At 48.3% G+C, this 16,283-nt stretch overlaps 7 protein-coding genes across 7 annotated transcripts; 3 read left to right on the top strand and 4 right to left on the bottom strand.

Moving 5' to 3' along the window:
- Nucleotides 1-213: 213 nt before the first annotated feature.
- N7447_008320 (uncharacterized protein) lies at nt 214-2,006 on the top strand (the record flags this gene model as incomplete). Its single annotated transcript, XM_057232582.1, has 2 exons — nt 214-480; nt 549-2,006. The coding sequence occupies 2 exons, from the start codon at nt 214-216 to the stop codon at nt 2,004-2,006; spliced, it is 1,725 nt and encodes a 574-aa protein (XP_057082124.1).
- A 912-nt stretch (nt 2,007-2,918) lies between these two features.
- On the bottom strand, nt 2,919-4,228 carry N7447_008319 (uncharacterized protein; the record flags this gene model as incomplete). The annotated part of the gene is made up of 4 exons (XM_057232581.1): nt 2,919-3,018; nt 3,101-3,691; nt 3,818-4,140; nt 4,193-4,228. The coding sequence occupies 4 exons, from the start codon at nt 4,226-4,228 to the stop codon at nt 2,919-2,921; spliced, it is 1,050 nt and encodes a 349-aa protein (XP_057082123.1).
- A 343-nt stretch (nt 4,229-4,571) lies between these two features.
- N7447_008318 (40S ribosomal protein uS8) lies at nt 4,572-5,313 on the bottom strand (the record flags this gene model as incomplete). The annotated part of the gene is made up of 3 exons (XM_057232580.1): nt 4,572-4,761; nt 4,828-4,897; nt 5,181-5,313. The coding sequence occupies 3 exons, from the start codon at nt 5,311-5,313 to the stop codon at nt 4,572-4,574; spliced, it is 393 nt and encodes a 130-aa protein (XP_057082122.1).
- Nucleotides 5,314-6,695: 1,382 nt separating this feature from the next.
- Nucleotides 6,696-9,683, bottom strand: N7447_008317 (karyopherin beta; the record flags this gene model as incomplete). Its single annotated transcript, XM_057232579.1, has 7 exons — nt 6,696-6,876; nt 6,928-7,036; nt 7,095-7,332; nt 7,392-7,941; nt 7,995-8,620; nt 8,685-9,491; nt 9,585-9,683. 7 exons carry the CDS (start codon nt 9,681-9,683, stop codon nt 6,696-6,698), a joined length of 2,610 nt encoding a protein of 869 aa, XP_057082121.1.
- Nucleotides 9,684-11,952: 2,269 nt separating this feature from the next.
- On the bottom strand, nt 11,953-12,909 carry N7447_008316 (uncharacterized protein; the record flags this gene model as incomplete). The annotated part of the gene is made up of 1 exon (XM_057232578.1): nt 11,953-12,909. One exon carries the CDS (start codon nt 12,907-12,909, stop codon nt 11,953-11,955), a length of 957 nt encoding a protein of 318 aa, XP_057082120.1.
- Nucleotides 12,910-13,295: 386 nt separating this feature from the next.
- N7447_008315 (uncharacterized protein) lies at nt 13,296-13,517 on the top strand (the record flags this gene model as incomplete). Its single annotated transcript, XM_057232577.1, has 1 exon — nt 13,296-13,517. One exon carries the CDS (start codon nt 13,296-13,298, stop codon nt 13,515-13,517), a length of 222 nt encoding a protein of 73 aa, XP_057082119.1.
- Nucleotides 13,518-15,405: 1,888 nt separating this feature from the next.
- N7447_008314 (uncharacterized protein) lies at nt 15,406-15,609 on the top strand (the record flags this gene model as incomplete). The annotated part of the gene is made up of 1 exon (XM_057232576.1): nt 15,406-15,609. The coding sequence occupies one exon, from the start codon at nt 15,406-15,408 to the stop codon at nt 15,607-15,609; it is 204 nt and encodes a 67-aa protein (XP_057082118.1).
- Between the last annotated feature and the right edge of the window lie 674 nt (nt 15,610-16,283).

Here is a 16,283-nt window from a genome sequence, read left to right as displayed (position 1 = left end):
TATCCAAATACATTTATAAAGGAGCATTTCTGCGATTCTGACTCTTTGCATCTGTCGTCTTGCATCGTTCTTCCAAATTTCTTCCTAGCTACTATAGATTCTCACGGAGGACATTACAACATCAACATCGCTTATCGATTGATGCCAGATATCACGAACTAGATCAGCTCTATATACGCGTTTTAGCTTGGGAACAACTACAGTTCTGAAGCAATGGCGACAGGACCATCACCCCATTCCATGGCAGAGGGAAACACACCGAGCACAGTCACCCTTCATATACTCTGCCAGTCTCTCCCCCCTCCAAGCCGGTTTACACTCGACAACGTTCCACTCTCCTCCACTATCGCACAGCTCAAGAGCCGGATCGAACAGTCCTTTCCAAATAATCCTCAGGCATCACACCAAAGACTCATTTACCGAGGAAAACCCCTAACTGTCGATGAGGCAACACTCAGCGCAGTAGTCTCAGCTATGGAGGTAAGTAACTTGTCCTTAACCCGCACCATATGACCTTTCATCCTAACTGAATGGGGTTTCCTTTGCAGGAAGGCACGTATAGCATGCACCTTGTGCTGCCACCTGAGCCAGCACAAACAGAAGTACCTCCTGTCTCTGCCATGTCGCATGGTTCGCCTCTCGGGAATTCTACTCAACCTTCCTCTTCCTCTTCCACCTGGTTGAATCCTGATACTTCGGGGATTGCATCCAATACATCCGCGTACTCCAGTATTCCCAGGACAATGAGTGCCATTCCAGCATCTCCACATATCACATTCAATCAATACGTCCACAACTCTTCACCTAATCAACATTCAGCAACTATACATGCACCAGAAGCCGACGGTGCAGAATCCTCTCCTCTCATTCACACTTTACGAGGTCGCATCGTGGAGATTGAAGGACAACTAGACCGGCGTATCATGCCATCCATGGAGAATATCATTCGTATACGGAACCAGCTTCTTGAAATTCAAGACAGACGATCTGCGAGCCAACTTCCTCTCCCTGGTGTTGCAGAACTGGTTGCCCGTATTCTCGATGCTCAACAGCGTGCCCGCCTAATGGAATATATGCAACAACAGCAATTGCAGACACAGCACTCGCAGACAGGCGTCCATGTCCATTCCCTCGCCGATCCCCAAAATGGGCACCAAGTAAGCCACCAAGGAACTACCTCTCAGTTCTTCATGCTGGCTTCGCCAACGGGAGACCATAATAGCATCGTGAGACAAAGTCACTCGCCATCCCGACCCGCACCGCAGCAGACGGTTTCGCCTAATACAGTTCTCGCTGGCGCATCCGGCGCACCTCAAGCACCCCAATCGCCTCCAGCATATCAAGCACCCCAGGCATATCAAGTGCCTCAAGCACCCAACCAAAACGCAGCGGTAGTCCAGAACGCCCTCCGCCAAGCAATACTCAACCAACAGCGCCGAGACAACAATGTCGAGCACGCTGGTCTGGCACGGCACATCCGCCGCATCTGGCTGTTCACCCGTCTGTGGCTCTTCTGCTATCTCACTAGCGCCCCAGGTACCTGGAGACGTTACATCTTCGTCAGCATTGCTTTACTTGTCTCATTCTTCTCCGAGACCAATATCCCGCGGCAGCTTGCGACTCTGGTTATCAGTCCCATCCAACGCCATCTTGAGGGCCTCACCCATGCCGGTGGCCTAGCCGACCGAGCCACTCAAAATGGAGCCAATAACGTTGCGGAGTTCAGTATTTGGGACCAGGTACGCCGTGCGGAGCGAGCCCTTGTTTTGCTTTTTGCGAGTCTGGTTCCCGGTCTAGGTGAAGGACATGTCCGCGCTCGCACTGCGGCAGACCAAGCTTTCGTAGCTGAGCAGGAACGTCAGGCACGGGAACGTGAGGAGCAGGAGCAGGCACGGGACCAGGAGCGTCAGGAGCAGGAACAAGCTCAACCTGGCGTGGTGGAAGACGCGGGGAATTCAGGCATTGAACAGGAGGTTCCTGCCGCGCGCGCACAGTCTGAAATCTAAACAGGGTCTAGCAGGGATCTGACATATATCGTGAGCATTTGCTTTTCATCTTCTTGATCTTATTAACGGTAGCGTCTCCAATCTAGTTCTTATAAATGAATTCGACGTGGGCCAAGGCAGTACCTACAACAATGCACTCCATGAAACCAAGTATTAAGGCGATCAAAAGAATGATCTTTTCTCGTGTCGTTTATTTATATTGCTTAGAGCTATGTGGAAGGCAGTCTATTACCCCCAGTGCGCGTTTTCATACTCTCTTATGGTGAATTTCGGCCCTTTGTTGCTGCCCTTTTGAGCATTTTGAGCAGTCTTTTTAGTAGCCTCTTTAGTTGTCCTTTTAAGAGTCTTTTGAGTATTCCTTTTTTTTTTTTTCCTGCTAGTATTATATTTAGGCGTATAGGAAGAATGAGCCGTGGAGTATGGACTAAAATGGTGTGAATGTGTAATTCTATATATGTGAGGTGATATATATACACATACTCCGTAGAAAGGTAGAATATATAGGATTTAGGTAACGGGAATTCGACTTGAATTTCAACTTATGTAATTGGTGCATTCAAATAATATACTCAAATTGTAAACAATACTACAGGTAATTCGAGCCGGTGCACTGGCGTTAATAGAACTGCCGTACTAGTTGGTACATCATACATAGTTCTAGGCCGCTATCAAGATATATTGCGTTTATATTGTGTTTCATGTGTCTTTCTTTTATGCCGCTAGAAAAGCCTCGCTGGGGACGAGAGACACTATACGAGTCAGTTGGGCATTGTAGTGATAGACCATGTCAGCTCAACTTTCGTAGTCATTGTTTGGGGTCACCCGCACTCGATGATCTCAGAAAGACGCAACGATGGCCTCGCTCTATACACCACAAGCCATTGCCCCGGAGTGATTGCGCAACTCATCACCTCACAGCTTCGTGGCACCTACATTTGCAGGTGGTTCCGCAGGTAGCTCCGAAGGCGGAGCCATAGGACCCGTATTAAAGGATTCTTCGCCATCAAAGTGCCTGCGGGAGACTATATCAGCATCTTCTCTCGACACCAAAGAGAAAGGGAAAAAGAAAGGGAAAAAGAAAGGAATCCACTCACCATCCACGTTCAGCACCACCACTCAAAAAGCTACAATCTCCATTCGCAACACAATCCCATCCACCCCCAACACCGCGCCCATTCCTCCACTGCGGCGTGGACCCCGACGCACGAATAAACATCGTACCCTCAGCAAGCGGCTGCTCACTTGGATTTTCTTGCTGGTCACCGCTATGTCCAGCACTAGCCGTATAGGAAGCTCCCCTCCTCTTGAAAGTGCTCAAACCAGCCGTGAAAACATTAAAGTCCTCTTTGGAACTATCGTCCGGCATATGGCCAGTAAGAACCCGTCCCATCGCAATGAGCGGCGCTGCATGCGCGCAGATCAGGACAGACTTGCTGGTTCTTTGGTCTGGTGGCAGCTCTGCTTCCAGGGCGGAGACTTCCGCGTCAATGTCAGCGATTATGCCTTTTAAGGCTGTTGCTAGGCGGTTATGGAGCTGGGTGATTGTTTCGCCACGTCTTGAGGGGACGAGGAGGGGTTTGTAGGTTTGGCTGGCCTCTGGAAGGAGGGTTGGAAAATGGGTGGACATCATTTGGAGGGTTGGGTGGGCTGGGTGGTCGAAGAAGTCTGTTGCGCCGAACCATTCTCTAGATTCCAGTTAGTTTATATGGTAAGAATAGACTTGTAAAGTGCTTCTTTTGTTGGCAAGAGGGTTGGGTTGTTTGAGTAAGGTGGAAGGAAGTATAAGTATAAAAGGAGGATATGGTACTTACCCTAACCCATTCTCAATTCGTACATCCAGCTCCGCATGCCGATCAATTGACCCAATCAGACCACTCTGACTACCAGATTCAGCAGAGATTCTCTTGAGCTCTTCAACAGACGGCTGGATTGTTTGAAGACAACGGTAGAAGGGACTCGAGTAGACACGGAATGGTTTCGGATGGAACTGGGGACCAGCAATGTGTTCCGCTAGCTCGTACGACTGATCAACGCCGTGCGAAGTCAGTGCAGGGTCTGCTGGGTTTCCTGTCGGCGTGGGGAATTGGGCCTTGTATGTGCCCGTGCGAAAGTCAATGGTCCAGCTGAGGCGGTGCTGCAATAGTTAGGTCTACAAGTCCATAGCAATGACTGTATAGATTACATACCCCATGACGAGTCAGATATATCGTGTCCAAAGGCATCGTGTTTGAATTAGTTGTTCAACTATGTACCGGCCATGCCATTGTTGCGGGGGGAAAGGCAGAATACATGTGCACGCTAGGGCGGTGAATGTGTACCTCGGCCCGGGCTACAATAGACCAAGAAAAAGGGGATAATGAGATAAACATTGCAGACCAGTTATTTAGCATTGATATACGAGCGAACCGTGTACTCTGCGAACCATCAAAAGTGCGGAACAGCGGGTATTTTGTTCACAGCTACAAATTCCAGATTACATTCCAGGGTCCAGCCCAGTACAACCAACGCCATGCATAACCAGTCAAAGCAAGAACTTTTCTCAATTCTTTTTTAGAACGACTCCATCTAGTAGAAGAAGCCGAGGAGCTTGCCAGCAACGTGCTTGCGGCGAGCCTCCTCGTGATCCATGATACCGGCGGAGGTGGTCAGGACAACGTAACCGAACTGACGGGAAGGAAGGAGCTGGGTAGCCCACTTCTCAAGGTCACGGAGCTGAACGGGGTAGCGGGGGTTGATGACACCACACTTGTTGAGACTGGAGATATCAAAGTTAGCTTGAAATTTCATCGAGACTGGTGTGGATGTGTTTGTGAATACGTACCGGCCGTTAAGCTGGATGACAATCTTGCCGGAGCGGTGGTCATCGACCTCCTCGAACTCGCCGATGTAACCTGAGAAAGAAAAGAGTCAGTATGTTGTGAAGATTTAAAAGTCGTCAAATACTGAAAAAGCCATAACAGCGCTTTGGAAACGTGTAAGATCTTCGCAAATTAATATATCGGACACTTAAAAGGCAGACGTCGTAGGTTGATTGAGACCGGCCGCCTAGTTATCAGCCCGAATGGGTGGGACAAAGATTCTCAAGACAGGTGGTAAAAAAAAAGCAGAGGAAAAAGCAAAAAAGCAAGAAAAAAAGAAATCAAAAGACGAAAGAAATTTTCAAAATTCACGTACCGTGCTTCTGCATGACAGCAAGGAACTTGACGATGACCTTGGAGGAAGGACGGATGAGGACCTGGCGCTTGCCAGCCTTCTCGGCGTTGTTCATGGCGTTAAGCGCATCGTTGAGGACGGAGGTCTTGACCATTTTGGCGGTTTAGTTCGAGATTCTCAAATCGTAACGTTTAAAAGTAAAGATTATGAGGTATCTGTTCGACGAACGCGGTTTAAGTCAGCCACCACTAGTCTTCGAGCGCAAAGAGTGCCCCTTTTTGCATTGCAAGGAGTTCTTCAGCCCGTGCCGAGTTGGGAGATGCGTATCATCTTGGCTTCCTGGATCGCGATTCCTGAGAATTATCTATAATTCACGTATGGAAGCAATCTAGACAAGATGATTGCATCCCCAGACTAGGTGAGAGGCTGTTTTGGGGGGAGGGAATAACACATACCTCGAGAGATGGTCGTCGATGGATGAAGCGGAAGAAACGACGATCGGTGAAAGTTTGGTTTTCGGGTGGTGCGCGGGTAGGGTTAGTGCAAATACTAGCCCTTATCATTTAGGTCACATGCCGATAAGTATTTACCGGTTGGTGCCTAGGCTCCATAGGCTGGAAGACATCACTATTATCTACATAGTGAACTAACCGGCCCTTGCATCTTTTTAATATCTACATTGTATCTACAATATGCTATGAATAGCCACAAAACAACGAGATATCGAAAAATCAAACAACAAATCACCATTGAACACCATTAAAACACCAAGATAAATAATGCTACAAACATCTTTACTTCTACTACTACTAACTCATCAGCACATCATTCAGTAATTCCATCCTTAAGCAAGGCTCAGATGGGTGGTTCTGTACATGATTTTCCAGCGTGATGGCATGGTTTTGGGCAAATGTTGGCGTATACGAGGAAGGGAGACGAAATCAGGGACAGCTTTTTCATGACAATGACTCTTTTCTGGAGGGGTGACATGAGGGGGAAAGGGATACATGAATTGGGAGTACAGTAGAGGGGGAGGGGATACATGAATTCTTGGGCTACATGAGTCGCAATGCTATAAGATGCGATGGAGGGGGTCTTGTCTAATTAAAAACAACATAGAAAGGGATTGGGAAAGGTGAAACGGGTTGTATCAAGAAGAAAAAGGAAACTCAGACAGGGCCATACAGAAATTGGGAAGGGTACCTGGAGCTCATTCGAATGTGTCATCAGGGAATTGAGCAACAGCAAAGGGTTTTGGGGAACGGAGTTCGTGACCAAAGGGTAGTGATAGGAGGGGAATCCTGTGCTGGGAAATAAAGGGGGAGGGATTTGAGGCTATCCGCTAAGCGCTCTGGTTCGACAACGTCGAGAACAGGACATCCACCCTGCACACATCAGGAGCACCAACTGGGTGTGGGCTCAAGCAGCCCTAGGACCTGTGGATGCCAACAGGCCCGATGTGAGTGGCAGACGCTTTGGGTGACGGAATCGGACCAGAAGCACCGGTAATCAATCGGCTGAGACATTGTGACGGCTTTACGCCATACTAGCACCCATGTTGATCTGGCGCTTGACCTGCTCACGAGTCCAGCGGGCAGTCTCAATTGTGCGCTCGCTGTACTGTCTGGTTGTGCGAGTCTCTCTCACGAGAGCGGTGACCCAGTCGTTGCGGAAGTAGGCAGCGAGTTCACCGTTGGGGAACGCATCAGCAAGATCACTAATGAATAGTTAGTATAGGCAATCCAGACTAGAAGCTGCCAAGACGTACCCAATAACACCCATGGCAGACCGCATCAGGCCTTCGCTGCGGTTGCTCTCCTGGGAGATAATGTGAAGAAGCTGGAAGATAGACTCGATGAAAGGCTGAAGTTGGGTGACTGCGATCTTATTAGCATGCTGACATCGTATCTGTGTGGAGAGTGAAGAGCAACGTACTGGAAGGAGTGCCCTTGTAGGACAAAAGAATACCACCCCAAGCATCCATGATGCCTTCACGGAGAGAAACAATGTAATCCACCATGTCGTATGGGAGGTCAGAGCTGGTGGTCACACTGGAGGCCTGCTGGAGAACTTGGCCAACGACCGCCAAGTACGTATCGAAGTTAGTACCGATCGCCTGGGCGATATCGCCGAAGGTCTCAAGAATTGCAGGCTTGAGCTGGTTGGTGGAAGTCTGTTTGAAAAATTAGCACTGGACATCAACCTTAGTATATCTGAGTGAACCAATCTCACCTGGAGAGTCTTGAGCAGGAGGTTCATGAAGGTGTCGCAGTAAGGCTGGACCTTCTCGTTCAAGGCACGAGCAATATCGCTGACCAAGCCGATGGCCATAGAGCAGAGACCGGGCTCTTCCTGGTTGCCCAGAGCGTTGTACAGGAATGGGCTGAACGACTCCATGTACTTGATGAAATCATCCTCAAGAGCACTGGCAATAGCACCAACGGTGGCAAAGATGACATCCGGCACGCTCGACTTGGCGCCAAGGGTGGTCAGGACCTGAAGCAGAACGCTCATAATACGGTCAGCCTGGGGCTTAATCTCGCCCTCGAAGCGCTGGACGATGGCCAGAATGACACTGATCAAGCTAGTCTGCATCTCCTCGAGGAGAATACGGTCCTCGGCGCTAACGACCTGCTGCTGCATGGGAACAGTGTGCTCAAGACGCTGGATAATAACATCTGAGAGAGTTGCAACCATGGGCAGGCTGTCATTGGCAGAGTTCATAACAAAGGAGTTGAGAACTTCGTATCCAGCGGTACGGAGCTGGTTATCGGCGTCTTGTCTGTACGGGCGTTAGGTCAAAGGAATCAAAAGCATATCACTCGAGGAACATACCGCTCGGTCACTGTCAGCAGGGACTTCACACTATCCTCAAAGTGCTTTGACAGAGGGTTAGTCTGTGAGCCATCGTCACCAGCAAATCGGTCTGCGACGTTCATAAGAGCCCAGCAGCAGGAGCTGGCGATCTTGGGGGAATTGGCGAGGCCATTGAAGAGGCACGAAATAAGCGGCTGGAGGTGGACCTCGGGGTCGAGAACCTCGGGGCAGCAGTCGCACACGCGACCCAGGGCGTAGGCAGTGGAGTCGCGGACGGAGATGGAGCTATCCTCCATCATGCCAAGCAAAACAGACAGGGCCTGCTTGATCAGGGGCTCCAGAACAGCAGGTTCGGGGCCTTCCATAATAGCGCCGAAAGCAGCGACGGCGGCATCTCGGCGGTGCCAGTCCTCGTTGCGGATGTTCTCCTCGACAAAAGTCACGACGGGCTGAATGACATCACCCTGCACACATTGGGCGTAAAGCTGCATAGCCTGGTAGGCAGCACGGGACACGTTGTATTCATCATCACCAGCATCCTCGTCCTGGCGGCACATAGATTGCAGCAAGACGGGAACAACCTCACGGGTAGCGACGCGAGCAAATCCGAAGAAAGGACGAGCCTCAACACCCTCTGCCTGAGCCTAGAAGAAATATAACGTCAGTACATGTCCAAAAGTCATTGAGTCTCGTGCGCTTGATACATACCTCAGCGTTGTCATCCTCGATGGCAATCTCCTCCTCGCAGACAGTGCACCAGAACTCAATAGCCAGCTTGGCGACTTCCTCCTCCTCGCTCTTCATTCCCATGATGCTCAGGCCAAACAGAGCCTTCTCCATGTAGAAGCGCATCTTCTCGTAGTAAGATCCCATGATGCGGTTCAAGCAGCCGAATGCAGCAGCCTGCACACGGACCTCATCGGCCTGGGTGGCCTCGCAGACGACCTGCATAATGTAGTTGCGCTCTCCTTCGTTGTCCATGTTGGTTCGCACGAAATCGACGGCATCACTGAGAGCGGCAATAGCAGCGTAACGAACATCCATGTTCGGCTCCTCGCGCCGAGCACCCTGAACGACCGCAGTAAGGATAGCATTGGAGTGTTGTGTCAGGCTGGCGCGGAGTTCGGGATCTTGCGACTCGCAAATGTAACCGATGGCAGTGAGAGACGACTGCTTCAGTGCGTCGTTTCCACTGGCGACATTTTGGACAAGAATTCCCATCAACTCGGGCCACTCACCACGCGGCAACTCGATCGCGGCGATCGAAACAATCAGTGTGGCAGCGGCATTTCCAGCACGAGCATCGGGTGACTGCAAAGTCTTGAGCGCAAGCTCTTTGACCTGTTTCTTGGTATCGGGGTTGATGCTCTGAGCCCATCGGAGTTGCACCTCGCGCAACTTGGCTTGATCCCGGAAAGTGAAAGCGTTCTTCAAAGCGATACCAGCAGCGACACGGATGTGAGCGGGGCTGCTCTCGTTGGCGAGTTCCTGACCGAGGGTGATGAGGTAGGCAGCCTATCGGGTAACAGAAGTATCAGCATTCGAGATCCGAGGGAAATCTTTCACGACTCGTGGCAGGACGAAGGGAGGGGGTAAGTAAAGACATACAAAGTCAACCTCCGCGGCGTGGGCGAGTTGCTGTTCGGCATTGCTACGCTCGGACGCATCTGGCGCGAGGGTACTCTGCAACACCTGACGGGCGTCCATGATGTGCAAAGAAATGAAGGATGTGGGGGGGGGGGGGGAGAGAGAAAAAAGAAGGAAAAAAGAGGTGGATAAAAGATTAGAAAAAAGACTTTAAAACCCCACTGGACCCGGATCAATCAAAGGGTTCGGCACTCGGTGATCACCACGATAGAAGCAGTGGTGGAAAGAGGATTTCCTGTGGAAGAGTGGGAAGAAGGTACGGGTGTTTTTGTGGATATGACGAGGCGGCATGCACTAGGTCTTTCCGCGACAAGAGGCACAGAGAGGAAAAGGTGCCTTGAGTGCACGCCCAGTTTTCAACACACAATAAATAGATTGGAGGGTCTGGGGAAGATGGAAATAGCTGTAGAAGTGCAAGATATGTGAAGAGACTAAAACAAAGATTCGAAGCAAGAAAGACCACAATGAGTTGAGGTTCTACGGGGGTCACCTTCTGATTGGCCCGAGTGCGGGGATTAGTCAGGTGCACGTGATTCTATGCCTCAGGCTGTACCCCTCCCTTGCTCAGCCAAGGAGCGAAGACTTTGTTCACTTTTGCTATAGAAAAGTGATGGATCTGTGTCCTATTTTGACGAGCTCAATTTTCGAAAGTTTGTTGGGGGCCATTTCAGATGTTGAGTCTGTTGAATCCCCATCGGATTTCCGACTATAAGCGTCTCAACTGTATAGATTCACAACTACGCAAAAAAAAAAGTGTTCTGATTATGTTCTACGGTTTTGTATGAGTGTGCCTTAGGTTATGTGGATATTCCAAGTATCCATGAATCATCCGAGGGATCCGTTAGTTTATATATCACTTGTGGGTGAATTTGTGTGCAAGACTTTGCTATTGAAATTGGCGAAGAGACAAGTAGCTTGTATAACTACATGTGAATATGGTCTCCGGTTACTAAGAATAGTCTAGCAGATGTTCTGGTGTTTCTAAGGTTGCATAATAGTGAGTTCTCGAAACTTCTACGACCTCTAGCAAGGTTAGGCTTTGCAACCGTTCCACATCAGATCTTTCAGATCATATCAGGTTTACGATTCAAAGATATTCACATTCATTCACAGAGAGAGCTTGGAAAACCTGCAATAATGGATTGAGGGATTATGTGCATTGTACGCAACACAATATATTGCCTTTTAGCACCTCTGTGATATTTGCGAACTCCTCCGAGGGCGTTTATTGCATCACAGCAAAAGGAAGGATATAAACCCATCAAATCTATGTTACCAGACGCGTACTCTTTCAACCGCACAGCACCTCTAGAGCCGCTTCTATCTTGAGTTCTATTTCAAAGCTCGCACGCAGGCAAATGCATGTCCTCTTCTACCTCATACTTGGCATTAAAGCTTCAACGCTCTTGAATACCTCACCATTGTGGGAATCTGCACACATTGAAGCCAATACATTCTTCCAATCTGTTGCCCAATTCCACTCTATCAGTATTGTCGTGATTGGCCAGCCAATTCTTTTCCATGAGTTTATGCTAATCTGAAAGACATTTTTGAGAACGCAGACGTCCTGCGAAGTGCGCAATAACTACTCGTATATCAAACAGCAAACCGTGAGTCTTGCCTAGATTACCAAACCTGGAATAATTTGTTGATTTAAAAACTCTTTTAGATTCTGCATAATGTGTTCTGTTATACCTTATGTCTACTCATCCTGCGGGAATTGGAAAGAGAAGGCGGGTGAGCTCCCCTGTTTCGAGACACCATGTAAGGGGAAGAAGCCGCGAGATCGGGAGATTCACGAACCCTGTGGTAAATGTAATCACTGCAAGAAGGGATTGGTAACAGGAAATAAATGTTCGAAGAAAATTGATAATGAGAATTGGAATTATAAGTCATTAAATGGGCTGGTGACATCGATACAAAAGCTCTCTAAAATTGTAGACCATAGTAACGTAGGACTTGTCCACTGCGAACGGCTCATTAAATTAGTTAAAGTCGAAGCTTATATATAGAGCATCTCTAAGCTTGTAAATAAAAATGAGCACCGCATAGAATCAGGTCTGTGTTCCACCAAAGCCCGAAGGCAATGGGTATTAGAACGCTGCAACCAAAGATATATTAAACTTCTATGTAGCTAAGCTGGCCAGGCACAAAACAGCCCTTAATAGAACCTTGGACATTTCGTATTCAACTATCTAGAATAATGTGATCTTCTCACACTGAACAGGATGCTCCTAGTGTGACCTGGGCAAATATATGAACAAAGGAGCAACAAAGATTTCTCAGGCAATTTGACCCCTTTGAACTCTCCTACTATTGACTTTGTCTCTTACTCCTCCAGAAGACTCTTCAACGCCTCAGCAGTTGTAATCTTGGGTGGAGCGAGCTCCAATACTGTCTTGCTCGTGGTTGAAGCTGTGCATTTTCCATCCCACGCTGTCTCTAGAGCGTGTTTGACAGAGTAGATCACGTTCTTTGACTGATGAGTTGGCGCATAATTGTGCTCGTAAAGCATATCAAGGAATGACATGTCTTGATAGCTGACATTTTCAACCTGCGTACCAATGTACTGCTTGACCAAATCCACGAGCTCCTCCCCAGTAATATCCTCTGGTCCATTGAGAACATATCTGGCCTTGTTGTGCACTGAGAGATCTTCTTGAGACAAGAGACGAGCCGCAAAGACTCCAACCTCATGAGAGTCAATAACACCGACAGGCGCATCCTTCGATGCCATCATTTTGAGCGTTCCCTGCTTTCCAGTTTTGCGGTACTGTTTGATGAATTCCACGGCACCCGCAAGGTAGAAAGATGTAAAGACGTTGGGCTGGAGTGAAGTCCACTGCAGGTTGGCGAATTCTGGCGAGCTCAGAAGAGTCTCGATCGCCCAGTGTGCACGTGGATAGAAAGCTTTACAATCTGGGCGGACGTTTGCAGCAGTGGTTGAGATTCGGACAACATATTTGACACCGGCGTTCAAGGCAGCAACGTGAAATGTGGACTCTTCAGCGAAGTGGTTTGGATTGGCTTGTGGTGCAATGAATGCTCTGGTTACTTGATGTTCACGGAGCCAGTCAGAGGTGATTTCGACCCAGTTCTGCTCTACCACTTCAACTCCAGGGAGTTTGGCAAGCTTTTGTGCTACTGGACTCTTTGAGGAACGAGTGAGAGCAATGATACGGTGATCAGACAAAGTATTGCTTGATTGAAGCAACGTTGGCAGGGTTTCGACAACAGCCTGGCCAGTGTTGCCTGTGGCACCGACGATGAGAATGGTAGGAGCCATTTTGAATCTGAATCGAGAAAGAGTTTCAAGCAAATTGTAAGATGAAATGTGTTGTAACTGTGTTAACCATCGAGGCACTTGCAGTGAACTTATACTCGTGCCCGGAAATATTTATAGATTACTAAAGAGGACATCATTTCAAACCATAAGATCGTAATAAAATGGTTAATAGCAGTATCCCGCCAGGTGGCAAGTGGGAGACCAGCGGGAGACCGGTGGGAGACCGGTGGGTTGCCGGGATACTTCCATATGTAATCAGCCAATGGCACCCGCTCACGGGAATGATATCAACACACGTCATTTTCATCTCTCAACAGTTTTCAACCTTATGGCAGGCCTAGGCAATGAATTAGATCTTCGAGAATCTCCGGTTACGTCTAGGCCCCATGTCTACAGATGTTACTTCCCTGGCTGCAACGCCAGCTACCGGCGCAAGGAGCACCTACACCGCCATGAAGGAAAACACCTTCAGCAGTCTTTTACATGTTCCAATTGTGGTCGAGAGTTTGGACGAAGGTATCTCCCTTCAGCGTGGACTCATTCTTGCAAACACTTACTCTAATTTAGTGACACACTTCGACGCCATCTCCGTCAGCGTCATGGAATAATTGAACCTCTTAAGCGTGCAGAGCGTGCTTGCGAGAGCTGCCACGCGGGGAAATCTCGGTGTGAAGGAGGTGTTCCCTGTATTGAGTGTCTACGCCGCAAAATCCAGTGCTCTTTCCCGGACTCTGCTGGTACGGCGGAAAATCAATCCCCCAGATCCGCAACACATCGTACATCGAGGGTGAAGCATGATCAGCCACGGGCACAGAATACAGAAAAGACGGAGAAGTACATCCGTCTTTATTTTGAGACTTTTCATCCCTCTTGGCCATTCATCCACAAAGGATCATTCAACATTCGTCGTGAAGCGCCCTTCCTGGTTCAATCAATGGTCGTTATAGGCCTGTGGGCTACTAGAGAACAGTCCGCACAGTCAGCAGCAGTGGAGCTCCACGGTAAACTTGACTTGGCCCTTAGAGATCAAAAGGTTTGCGCCACTTCCCCACGATATGCCACTTTACTAAGGCTCGATCGGTAGGAAAAATGGGATGCCTCTGAAACAGCTGAAGCTTGCAGTACCTGTGTCTGGCCAATAGCAACGTACCAGGCTATCCTATTGCATATTATCTTCTCTTTTGTTATCAGCAGCCGGACTGCTATCGACTTCGACTTGAAGATCTCTCTTCCCCCTGCTGATTTGGGGTTACTCGAAGCTCTTGTCCTCAGCTGTCGAAGGTTAGGCATGTTCTATTATCCGAACATTCTTGCCAAGTATGAAGAAGCTGTCTTGAATTCGTTTATATGGGTTAGCATTGAGGAAATCAAACGATTTAATATAACCCTGTACAAGGTTTGTGGGAAGGCAAGCAGGTCTAGTATAAGAGACGGAAGCCATGGTGATAGTAATCCAGTACGGCCCTCGCTAACCGCAGGTGAACTTCAGTTCCCGCCACCGAACAACTGCCCTTTGTGGAATGCCGTTGGCGCGAATGAATGGATGGCTTTTGCGAAGGAGGAAAAGCTGGTTTCTTTGGATGATAACTGCCAGGAGAAGTGGATATCAAAATCTGCAGAGTTATTAGAATTCCTTACGTTATAGAATTCCAAACATGGGAATGACTACCGGCACATTTTCGATTATCCTGCACTTAACAAGAGACATTACCCCCTATCCACGGCTAGACGTAAACTCCTGCTCAATACAAATGTACCTTTTGCTGGGGATTCACATATAAAAGGCACATGCGGCTAATCATCTAGTTTTTCCTCAAGGTCTAATAAAGATTGATAGATATTAGATAAATCCAATTTCACTATTATGTTTGTATATAAAACTATATCGTACCATTCCAATGTCTAAAATTCGCGTTACTATGATGTTATAGCAGGAGGGGTTTAGAGGGGTGTTCAAATAACCTCCGAAAATTGTTCGCACTATATCTACACGAAAAGCCCTCTTTGAGGATTGTTTATTATAGAAGGTATATATCGTTAGGTACTTAGGAATACGGCAGGGAGGCAATGCCAACAGGAACACGCTAGCCTATCCTATACACTACAAATCCCATCGAGGATACCTCTAGGCCTCTCCATGACTCGGATGGACACTCATAACTTCATCGTCAGATGAATCAATGACGCTAGGCCCGCCGTTAAATATACCAGCTATGTGCCTTTTATTACAAGGAATAATTTGTTCAATCCAATCCCAATCTAAATCAGTGCCCCTCCGACAACTCTTGTGGTTCTCTGGTTGACACATCACCGGAGCCGATCTCTGACCTTGCTCGGCCATCTAGCTCTTTGGGATTCAAGCTCCCCCCAAGTTCTGAATATACCGCAGGCGATCGCGATAGACTGTACTCTTGATTCTGCATTTGCTCTGGTGACTGGTATGGCCGTTGCTTCCGACGGCGAATGAGCAAAAAGAGGACAGCAATTATAGCAGCTATGCCAACAACACCGCCGACTACACCACCAGCTATTGCGCCTGTGTTGGTATGCGATGAGCTACCCGAGCTGCTAGATCCAACTTTTGCGGTGGATGAAGATGAGGGCGATGATGAGGACGTTGCCGTTGAAGTCAAGACGGGCGTACCTATGCACCATTATATGTCAATATTCAATATGCAGGCTCGTTGTGCGTTCAACTAACCAGAAGCGCTACTTATAACATCCAAGGTGTCGTAACTATCGTTTCCGGGGAAACTTTCACCGGAGCACCCGACCAAAACTCGATCGTTGACATGGAATCCCGACTCTCCTTTGTCGCAACAAAAATACCCGTCCCAGTCAAATAGATTCCAGCTTCTATTTGCGCAATTCGGAGCTTTTGCAATGCTTTGCGTGCAATTGTTATGGTTGTCACAGCATATAATATTGGGAACGCTGGTCTGCGAGTCAAAGCAGAAAGAATTTCCGGGGCAACATGCTTGGAAATTACCCCATGTCGAATTTTTTGTACATTGTGTCTCGTTACTGTCGCACGTGTTGTTTCGTCTAATCGCGTAGCCTTTCACATATTCAGACATTGTGATTAGGGGCTAGAGTATGAGGGCTGAAATGAAAGATGAGGGAGCGGAAATTGAGGTAAGATCGTGATAGGGAATGGAAGTTATCAATTGCTCTTCGCTCTTCGCTCTTCTAAAATTAGAGAAGGTCGTACGCGAGACTAGTGCACTAGTCTGGTAAATTTACAACTATGATGCCTCTCGCCAATTGTTATTTAGTCTACCCCAGTAGGATAAAATAGACCAACCCGAAGCTGTGATTTAGGTGTGGAAGGGGACCGGATTCAAGCGCTGCGGTCAAGTAGACAAGTTGGAGAG

Source organism: Penicillium robsamsonii (genome assembly GCF_028829455.1).
Source record: "Penicillium robsamsonii strain IBT 29466 chromosome Unknown utg000005l_segment0_segment0, whole genome shotgun sequence".
Classification (NCBI taxonomy): domain Eukaryota; kingdom Fungi; phylum Ascomycota; class Eurotiomycetes; order Eurotiales; family Aspergillaceae; genus Penicillium; species Penicillium robsamsonii.
Note: the sequence above shows the minus strand (reverse complement) of the source record. Positions and strands in the feature narration are given on the sequence as shown.